Source organism: Gopherus evgoodei, unplaced genomic scaffold, assembly GCF_007399415.2.
Source record: "Gopherus evgoodei ecotype Sinaloan lineage unplaced genomic scaffold, rGopEvg1_v1.p scaffold_33_arrow_ctg1, whole genome shotgun sequence".
NCBI classification, from domain to species: domain Eukaryota; kingdom Metazoa; phylum Chordata; order Testudines; family Testudinidae; genus Gopherus; species Gopherus evgoodei.
The window spans coordinates 2,941,062-2,951,336 of NW_022060005.1; the positions used below are offsets into that span (position 1 = coordinate 2,941,062).

General features: G+C 48.7%; 1 protein-coding gene and 1 pseudogene across 1 annotated transcript; both read right to left on the minus strand.

Moving 5' to 3' along the window:
• Window positions 1-1,348: 1,348 nt before the first annotated feature.
• On the minus strand, window positions 1,349-4,213 carry LOC115641114 (annotated as a pseudogene).
• On the minus strand, window positions 4,112-10,081 carry LOC115641034 (zinc finger protein 253-like). The gene is made up of 3 exons (XM_030544148.1): window positions 9,705-10,081; window positions 4,968-5,089; window positions 4,112-4,665 (listed from the first exon to the last, which is right to left on the minus strand). Exons 2-3 carry the CDS (start codon window positions 5,044-5,046, stop codon window positions 4,214-4,216), a joined length of 531 nt encoding a protein of 176 aa, XP_030400008.1. The 5' UTR covers window positions 5,047-5,089; window positions 9,705-10,081; the 3' UTR covers window positions 4,112-4,213.
• Window positions 10,082-10,275: the final 194 nt, after the last annotated feature.

Below are 10,275 nucleotides of genomic sequence, written 5' to 3' on the forward strand. Positions count from 1 at the left end.
GGAGGGGAAGGGGAGGAGGCGACCACCCCTCCCCGCTAGGCTGCAGGCAGGGGAGGAGGGTACCAGAAAGGGAAGGCTAAAGGGGCATGGGGAGCAAATAAGGACTTAGGGGCGGGAGGGTGTCAGGTCACTGACTCAGAGGGGAATTCCAGCTCCTCTAGCTGCACTAGGGGATCGGGGGGGATAACGGCATAAGGGGCTGCAGTGAACAAGGGCAAACTCAAATGGGGGAAGGGCACAAGTGCATGGGAGGGGGCATGGGTGCACGAGGGGAGGGACCAACCAGGGCTGGGGGATCACAGGGTGGTGTGGGGGGAAGGGTGAGCTAGGAACAGGGCGGAGGGACCACGGGGCTAGCTGCAGGGCTGGGGCAGGACAATGAGGGCCACAGAAGGAAACAGGTGGGGCAGATAAATATGGCATAGGAAAGGGGGGGTCAGTCCAGGGGCGGAGCGGGGTGCACTTACGCAAAAAAGTCAATGCTTGGCTGCTGTTGCTGCAGGCTCAAACGGTGGAAGTGGGCGTGGTGACCCAGGTGAGCAGCTCAGTCCCAAAGGCAGGAGGTCAAAGTACAAGGAAAGCAGCTAGCAGGGGTGGTGGAGGGGGCAACAATGGTGGTGGGGGCGAAGGGGGACATGGATGCACTGGGGGCAGGCTCCACGCCACACCCCCGGTGTCCCAACAGACACAGTCCAACCCACCACAAAAGCACAGTTCGAAAAAGACTCAGTTCAGTAAAGCCCCCTCCACAACGGTCCTCATGTGGTCTTCCTGCAGCAGGTGGTCCTCTTCTCCTCCTCCTTCTCCTCAGGGCTCCAACAGCTCTCCAGCAACAGCCACAGTAGTCCCAGCAGGTCCAGGTGGTGGTGGTCTGGTGTCCAGGTAGGAGGGACCCTGCTCAGATGGTATCCTCCGGAACAAGAGCTGGGGTCCCTCACTCCCCTCCTTCTCTGGAAAGCAGGCCTTCAGCAGCCTTCCCCTCCTACCCAGGGTTGTAGGTGGAGTAACAGCAGCAATTGAGGGTGGGGGCGGTGAGGGGATCAGCAGCCAGCCAACTAGAGGGTAGCAGAGAAGGGGGAAGGTGGGGATGGAAGTGGTGGTGTCTGGCCCAGCCAAGGGAGCAGCAGGAAGAGCAGTAGCAGCAGGAACAGCAGCAGCAAGGGCCTAGTGCTCAGCAGGAACAGCAGCAGCAGCCCTCTCCCTCCTTCCTCTACAGCAGAGGAATAGAAGGGAGATCTACCGGCCACAGGAGAAACAGGTTTCTGTTCCCTGAGTGACCAGAGCAGCAGCTGCACTAGAGTAATCAGGAACCTGCTAGAACCAATTAAGGCAGACAGGCTGATTAGATCACCTGCAGCCAATCAAGGCAAGCTAATCAGGGCACCTGGGTTTAAAAAGGAGCTCACTCCAGTCTCTGTGCCCTTTCCTCAAGACTGTTGCAGCCCTGGTGCCTCCCCTGACTCTGGCAGCTGGCTTGACCCTACCCTGCTCAGGGCTACTGCACCACCAGCGACAAACCCATCTACTCCTGTGAAGTCACAGCTGAGTTGTAAGCGCTGCCCAAGTACAGAGTCTTTCCCAGCACCCAGATCAGGGGCAAGGTCTCTCCCAGGCTGGGTCTCTGATATGCAGCAGGAGCCTATCATTCTAGCCTTTGGACAAGGACAACGTTCTCTCCCCTCGGAGAGATCCCTTGGCCAGTTTGTCAGAAGTATGCACTGGAGGTCCCCAGCTGGAAACACCTTCAGCCTGATTTTCAGAAAGTGCTGAGTAGCTACAGCACCAAGTGAAGTCAGTAGGATCTGCAGAACATGACAACCCTGGCTGGGGGAAATGAAGCCTCAAAGAGACTTCTCAGGAGGTCTCCAACTTCCTTATAGGCCATTTTTTTACTCCTTATTCCAGACAAAGGAGTCTGGAGAGACTCCTGTGTCACATCGGGGTCGGGTCACCAAGGCAAACACAGGAAGTCCAGGGGGTTCAGATTCATGGGAACCACAGAATAAGGTAAATTTACAGCAGGGTCAGTGTTTCCAATCCAGTGGAGGCTTTTATTCCCTTGGGGACATCCGGGGGGGGGGGGGGGGATGGTGGTGCGGGGTGTGTGGGGCAGGGAGAGTTTCTATTGTCCCTATACAGAACACTGCAGTAGATGGGGGAAAGAGCATGACCAGACAGATTTTTAGCCTTGCCTTATCCCTCTGTTCTTAGCGTTGGGCCTTCCCCATTCTTGCTCTTCCCACTATTTTCCTCCTCTGCCTCTCACCCTTCTCAGTTATTTGCCTAGTTCACTGGGATGGATCTGGAGGGCCCATGTGGTTCTGATTCAGCATTTCCCTCTTTGTAACATATGACTTATTGCTAGGGGTCCCAAGGGGAGGGACTGGGAGTCTCTGTCAGAGCTGAGTGGGATTTGGGGGATACTCAGAAGGAGTGGTATGCGAGGAGGGTTCTGAATACGCAGAGGGGGTGGCCGGGAGTACCAGGCAGCATGGGGGGGGTTTGAGGGGGGCCTCTGGTCATTGTTGGAGTCAGGAGACTGTGTGATGGATGGGCAGTGCTGAATGGGCTCTTAGGCTCCCCCTAGGGACAGGTCTGGTCACACCTGAAAGGATCAGGTCCAGATCTGTGTTTGCTTCTTACCCCTGGTACCCTGACTCAGTATCTCAGCTCCCTGCGGATGGGAAATCCAGTCTCTGGCCCTAGTGAGCCAGAGAACGGACCCTACAGACTAGAGAGAACTCTAAAGCCCACATCACCTGACATGTCCACTCCTGCCAGGCTGCCAGATGTTGACGCAATGAGTTTGGGTAACTCAGGGAATTACAGACAGCACAAAAAACACCCTCCCTCCCACCCTCCGGACTCCCAGCTCTCTCCCCACAAACCCCAAATAACTGATTCACCTGCCTCAAGACTCCCTCTGCTTCCTGCAGCCCCATTCCCAAAGCACCCAGCATCATCCCCTCTCTGGTGCTTCCCCTGCACAGACAGATCTCTCCATCACAATGCTCCAGTGAGGTTTACTGCAATTTTTTTTAATGCTGCAGAGTTTCAGTCATGGTCTGTCATGGGTTCCCATCCTGCCTGGCTTCACTGGTGGTCTGAGCATTCTCTGTAAGGATGACATTTACAGTGTTTCCCATGTGGAGTCTCTGATGTTTCACAAGGGCCGAGCTCTGCCTGAATCTTTTCCCACATTCTGGACATTTATAGGGTCTCTCTCCAGTGTGGGTTGTCTGATGTCTAATAAGATGGGAGCTGTTGGTGAAGCTTTTCCTGCAGTCAGAACAGTTATAGGGTCTTTCTCCTGTGTGGATTCTCTGATGCTCAGGAAGGGCTGAGCTCTGACTGAACCTTTTCCTGCAATCAGAGCAGTTATAGGGTCTCTCTCCCGTGTGCAGTCTCCGATGCGTAATAAGGGTTGACCTACCCATGAAGCTTTTCCCAGAGTCAGGGCATTTATAAGATTTCTCTCCTCTGTGGATCCTCCTGTGGGCAGCAAGGGTGGTGCTCCGACAGAAGCTTTTTCCACAGTCTTTGCAATTGTAGAGTTTCTCTCCCGTGTGGATTCTCTGATGCTTGAGAAGGTCAGCACTCACAATGAAGCTTTCCCCACAGTCGCATTTATAGGGTCTCTCTCCTGTGTGGATGCTCCTGTGCGCAGACAGGGCCGAGTGCTGACTGAAACTCCTCCCACAGTCAGGGAATTTATAGGGTTTCTCTCCTGTGTGGATCCTCTGGTGGGATCCTCTGGGGTGATAAGGGATGAGCTGTTCCTGAAGCTTTTCCCACAGCCTTTGCATTTGTAAGGTCTCTCTCCTGTGTGGATCCTCTGATGAACAGTCAGGGCTGAGCTGACACAGAAGCTTTGCCCGCACTCAGGGCATTTATAGGGCCTCTCTTGCAAGTGTAGTCTCTGATGTTTAAGAAGGGTGGAGCTCTGCCGGAAGCTTTGCTCACATTTGGGGCATTTATAGGGTCTCTCTCCGGTGTGGATCTTCCAATGTGCCATGAGGTTTGAGCTCACTCTGAAGCTCTTCCCACAGTTGGGGCATTTATAGAGTCTCTCTCCCGTGTGCACTCTTCTATGTTTGCTAAGATCTGAGTTCACGCAGAAGCTTTTCCCACAATCTTTATATTGATAGGGTTCCCCTTCCACTTGGATTCTCCTGTGTACAGCAAGGGCTGAGCTCCAGGCAAACCTTTTCCTTCAATAGTCATATTTGTAAGGTGTCTCTCCCGTGTGTATTCTCTTGTGTTCAGTAAGGATGGAGCTCCACATGAAGCTTTTCCTGCAGTCTTTGCATGTTAAGGGTTTCTTTCCTGTGTGGCATCTCCGATGTGTGACAAGCTGTGCCCACCAATTGAAGCCTTTCCCACAGTCGGCACACTTATGTGGCTTCTCTCCTGTGTGGATTCGCCGATGAATGGCAAGGCGTGAGCTCCAGTGGAAGCTTTTCCTACAGTCAGAGCATTTATAAGACTGACTCTCACTGGCTTTTTCCTTTTCACGATTCTGGGAAAGTTCCCCTTTGGTGCTTCCTGATAACAGCCCATGCAGTTTCATTTGCTTGGGACTTTCCTGCTGAGGTCTGTCATCTTCATTCTCCCTTCTGAACCCATCAGCTCCCTTCTGAATCCAAACGTGAGTCATTCCCTGTGCTGCAAAGGTGAATGGCAAATATGGGTAAAACAAACCAAACCAAACCAGATGATAAGCTCAATACCCAGCCAGCAAAGAAGAAGGAGCAGAGGGACCAATTCTGCCTCCTCAGCCCATCTGAACATGGAGGAGAGGTCACTACTGGCTGGTCCAGTCAGGATGGATGAGAGGCCATGAGTGATGTCTGCCATGAGGGTATGACATCTGCTGGCTATTTTTCTGACTGAGCTAAGAGGAGGCAGGGGTCGGAGAGCTTACGGGGCATTGGAAGTGTTGGAGTTTGGTTTGACTTATTCCTCACCTGTGTGGGAGTCGCTCAGTGTCTCCTTTTCTGAAGAATCTTGAGGGTCTGGGGCAATGGGCTCTTCCCCTTGGTCCATGTGGGAAATGAGGTCTAGTGAGGTGTTTGGGGGGCGGGGGGTCCTGCTCAAAGGATGGAAGGTTGTGATTATCAGAGTTTGTTATAGCTCCATTGATCATTTCCCAGAGACGACATCCTGCCTGGTCCCATCCAGCCTCTTTCTTTGCAGGAGGGACATTTCATCTTCAAAGAAGGGAAAATGTTCATGAAGACCCATAGGAAAGCCTAGTGACTGGAGGGAAACATGCTGTGTGTTTCCTGGAATAAATGTAGGGATCCCCAAAGATGGGGAATTGATTACTTGGTCAGAGAACAGATAATAAGCCACTTGTCCCAACACTGCAGAAGGCCGGAGAACCTAAGGGGAGGGAACCAGCCCAAGGCAGGGGTCTCAAGGAGTCTGGTGACTATTGAAGCCCTGTGGATCTCCAGATACTCAGATGTGTAGGACAGATAGAAGGTATGGCAAGAGACCACCCTGGCTTCACCAGGAGATCTTCAATTATCCGAAACTCAAAAAAGAGTCCTACAAAAAGTGGAAACTAGGTCAAATTACAAAGCATGAATATAAACAAATAACACAAGCATGCAAGCACAAAATTAGGAAGGCGAGATTAAACTAACTAGAGACAAAGGGTGATGAGAACATTCTATAAATACGTTAGAAGCAAGAGGAAGATGAAGGACAGTTTAGGCCCATTATTCAACAAGGGGGGCAAAACGATAACAAGAAACGGGGAAATGGCAGAAATGCTAAATTATGTTTTTGTATTAGTTTTCACCAAAAAGGTTAGTAGCGATTGGATGCCTAACATAGTGAGTGCCAGTGGAAATGAAGTAGGATCAGAGGCTAAACTAGGGAAAGAACAAGTTAAAAATGACTTAGACAAGTTAGATGTTTTCAAGTCACCAGGGTCTGATTAAATACATCCTAGAATACTCAAGCAGCTGACTGAGGAGATATCTGAGCCATTAGTGATTATCTTTGAAAAGTCATGGAAGAAAGAAGAGATTCCAGAGGATTGGAAAAGGGCAATTAGAATACCAATCTATAAAAATGGAAATTAGGACAATTCGGGGAATTACAGATCAGTCAGCTTAACTTCAGTTCCCAGAAAGATAATGGAGCAAATAATTAAGAATCAATTTGCAAACACCTAGAATATAATGTGATAAGTAACAGTCAGCACGTATTTATCAAGAACCAACCTGATAGCTTTCTTTGACAGGGTAACAAGCCTTGTGGATGGGGGGAAGCAGTAGATGTGGTATATCTTGACTGTAATACAGCTTTTGATACTCTCTTGCATGGCCTTTTCATAAACAAACTAGGGCAATACAACCTAGATGGAGCTACTATAAGGTGACTGCATAACTGATTGGAAAACCATCACCAGAGAGTAGTTATCAGTGGTTCACAGTAAAGCTGGGAGGGCGTATCAAGTACGGTCCCACAGGGATCATATCTGGGTACAGTTCTCTTCAATATCTTCATCAATGATTTAGATAATGGCATAGACCATACACTTATAAAGTTTTTTGTGGAAAATACCAAGCTGGGAGGGGTTGCAAGTTCTTTGGAGGATAGGATTAAAATTCAAAATGATCTGGATAAACTGGAAAAATGGTCTGAAGTAAATAGGATGAAATTCAATAAGGACAAATGCAAAATACTCCACTTAGGAAGGAACAATCACTTGCACACATTCAAAATGGGAAATGACTGCCTAGGAAGGAGTATGTGGAAAGGGATCTGGAGGTCAAAGTGGACCACAAACTAAATATGAGTCAATGGTGTACCACTGTTGCAAAAAAAGCAAACATCATTCTGGTATGTATTACTATGAGTGTTGAAAGCAAAACACAAGAAATACTGCTTCTTCTCTACTTCACGCTGATTAGGCCTCAACTGGAATATTGTGTCCAGTCAAAGGAAATAACAAATTTTGATATTTCTTTCTGATTTGGAACAAATTTAAAAATCACAGAATTTTCCATGAAATTCCAGTTTCACACAGCTTTAACTACAGTGACTGATACTTAAAAAAAAAAAAGGGGATAAAATCATGTTTCCTTTGCTATGCTCCCTGCATTTTGTAAACCTAATAGTTCTTCAGTTGTCCATAGAGTCTTTTAGAAAATATTAGAATACTTGTGTACTTCTAATATTTAACAAAAAAGAAGAAAACCAAAGTCTCTTTCAGGTTTTTTTTCACTGAGCACAAGTGGGGGAAATTGGTCACAAACCCAATTTTTTTTAATGTAACCTTTAAAAATTGTGAGTACATAGAATAATTGAACTGGAAGGGACCTTGAGAGGTCATTTAGTCCAATCCCCTGTACTCGTGGCAGAACTAAGTATGATCTAGACCATCCCTGACAGATGTTCATCTAACCTGCTCTTAAAAATTCTCCAATGATGGAGATTCCACAACCTCCCTAGGCAATTTATTCCAGTGCTTAACCACCCTGACAGTCAGGACGTTTTTGTCCAATGTCCAACCTAATGTCCACCTCATTGCCATATCTGAATTATAGTTCAGCAACTGTCAGGCAGGATCTGGTCACAACTATGTGCCTGATAAAGCTCTAATTACATCCCTCTGCCACTAGTTGGTGACACTAATAAATAAAATGCCGATGAGAAAGGGAACATATGCACATTATGGCCTGAAATTTACATTTTGGGGGATAAAAACTGACAGGCCTGTCCTCTCCAGTGAGACATTGCTATTTTTTAGGCAGTTATGAAAGCACGGGTGTGTCCAATGGACATATTATTTAGAGAGACACAGACTTCTCTGAAGCATGAGAGTCTGAAATTTGATAGGCTCTTTCTCCCAAGTCAAACATGATTTTTGAAGCTATTATGAAGTGAAGTGAGTGATGAAGATTTTTTTTTTTAAATACACACTATCTGGCAGCAGAAATATTCCTTTAACAGCTGAACAGGATCCTCCTACTCTGATGTGCCCTTGATAAGGAATAACCACTGAAGGCCTCTATCCTCCAGAGGGATCTGTGCAGATCATTTCAGTGGGGATGGATGGATAACATTTTCACAAGGTAGGAAGAAAGTAACACAGTCCAAGTCCTTTTACTCCTGATGTGTATGACAGAGCAAACACCTCCCTGCTGGCACATCACAACCAGGGAGGTTTATCTATCAAAGCAAAATTTGAGGGGACCACCACAGCTTCTCTTAGAGAGGTTGGCAATGGGGTTATATTTGTAAATGAAGACTAAGAACATAAGAACGGCCACACTACGTCAGACCAAAGGTCCATCTAGCCCAATATCCTGTCTTCCAACCATGGCCAATGCCAGGTGCCCCAGAGGGAGTGAACAGAAAAGTTAAGTGACCCATCCCCTGCCACCCATTCCCAGCTTCTGGCAAACAGAGGCTAGGGACACCATCCCTGCCTATCTTGGTTAATAGCCATTGATGGGATCAATCCTCCATTACTTTATCTAGTTCTTTTTTGAACCCTGTTATAGTCTTGTCCTTCACAACATCCTCTGGCAAGAGTTGCACAGGTTGACTGTGCATTGTGTGAAGAAATACTTCCTTCTGTTTGTTTTAAACCTGCTGCCTAGTAATTTTATTTGGTAACCCCTAGCTCTTGTGTTATGAGGAGTAAATAACACTTCCTTATTTACTTTCTCCAAACCAGTCATGATTTTATAGACCTCAATCATATCCTCCCTTATTAGTCATCTCTTTTCCAAGCTGAAAAGTCCCAGTCTCATTAGTCTCTCCTTGTATGGAAGATGTTCCATATCCCTAATCATTTTTTTTGCCCTTTATGAACCTTTTGCAACTCCAATATATCTTTTTTGAGATGAGGCGACCACATCTGCATGCAGTATTCAAGATGTGGACGTATCATGGATTTATATAGAGGCAATATGATATTTTCTGTCTTATTATCTATCCCTTTCTTAATGATTCCCAACATTCTGTTTGCTTTTTTGACTGCAGATGCACACTGAGTAGCTGTTTTCAGAGAACTAGCCACAATAACTCCAAGATCTCTCTCTTGAGTGGTAAGAGCTAATTTTGACCCCATCATTTTGTATGTATAGTTGGGATTATGTTTTCCAATGTGCATTACTTTGCATTTATCCACACTGAATTTCATCTGCCATCTGCCCAGTCACTCCATTTTGTGAGATCCTTTCCTAATGAGTCCCAACATTCTGGCTGCTTTTTTGACAGTCGCTGCACTTTCAACCCCCCTCCCACACCATCCCTTCCATCACTCCCCCCACCACACTCTTCCCTCTCCTGTGTGTCACCCCTTTGCCTCTCCCCTGCTGTTCACCTAACTGCAGAGATGGTTAAACTGACCACATTTCATACTGTCTCTCCACTTCTCTGTCATATTTTTCACCCTTAACCTTCCTGACAACTCTACCCTCCGTCAGACAAAAAGGGGACACCTTTGTGGGGGTCTGTTGATAGTGCCCCTTAAGTTCCTCGTCTTCCTCCCCAATTTCCCCATCTGAAGTCACACACACACACCCAGCTTTGCCCCTGGGACAGATCTTTGCTGTTAAGGCAGCTCCACTCCCTCCTGCAGGAGCATTAAACAAGGGAGCAGCTTCCCAGGGACCGTTGGTGCAGAGTCACTTTCCTGCCGGGCCCCAGACCTTCCCCCAGGTCTCTCCCCTCACCTGCAAGCTCCGGCTCAGAGGCTGGTGTCGGCAGAGCCCGCGGCTGGTTCCAGCCCCTGCAGAAAGTCCCCCCGGGCTGGGCACAGAGGAGGGTTAGTTCAGGGCTCCCCCCAGCACAGACACAGCTGGGAGGGGAGCAGCAGCGGCTCAGCCCCGGCTCCCAAGGGAGGCAGCAGCAGCTTCTTCTACGAGCCCTGCAGGCGAGCAGCTCCCAGCAGGGGGATCATGCCCAGTCTCTGATCCCTCTCTTCTTTCCTCTCCCCCTCCTTCCTCCCACACCTTCCTGTGCGTCCCTCCATATCAACTCGGGCTGCAACCACCCCCTGGGGCTTTCCCGGGTTGGACCTGGACCCGAACCCTCCCAGACCCTGGGGTTAGAACGCAGGGGTCCGGTCTCCCCATCCCCGCTGCTCCCCTTCCAGCCCCCCCCAGCCTGGCTCTCTCCCCTCCCCCAACGGCTCTGGAGACCTGGCTGCCTGGGATCTGGGTGTTTTCTCTCCCTTCCAGGCTGAATTTTGTCTCAATGCTCCTAGTATCACAAAGACCCTGGCGAGGGCCCCCAGGGCATGAG

Bases quoted from the DNA above. Each gene is read 5' to 3' on its own strand.
- LOC115641034 (XM_030544148.1), bottom strand. From the start codon at position 5,046: ATGGACCAAGGGGAAGAGCCCATTGCCCCAGACCCTCAAGATTCTTCA. The intron at 4,666-4,967 runs GTGAGGAATAAG...TCACCTTTGCAG, and splicing joins ACTGAGCGACTCCCACACAG to CACAGGGAATGACTCACGTT.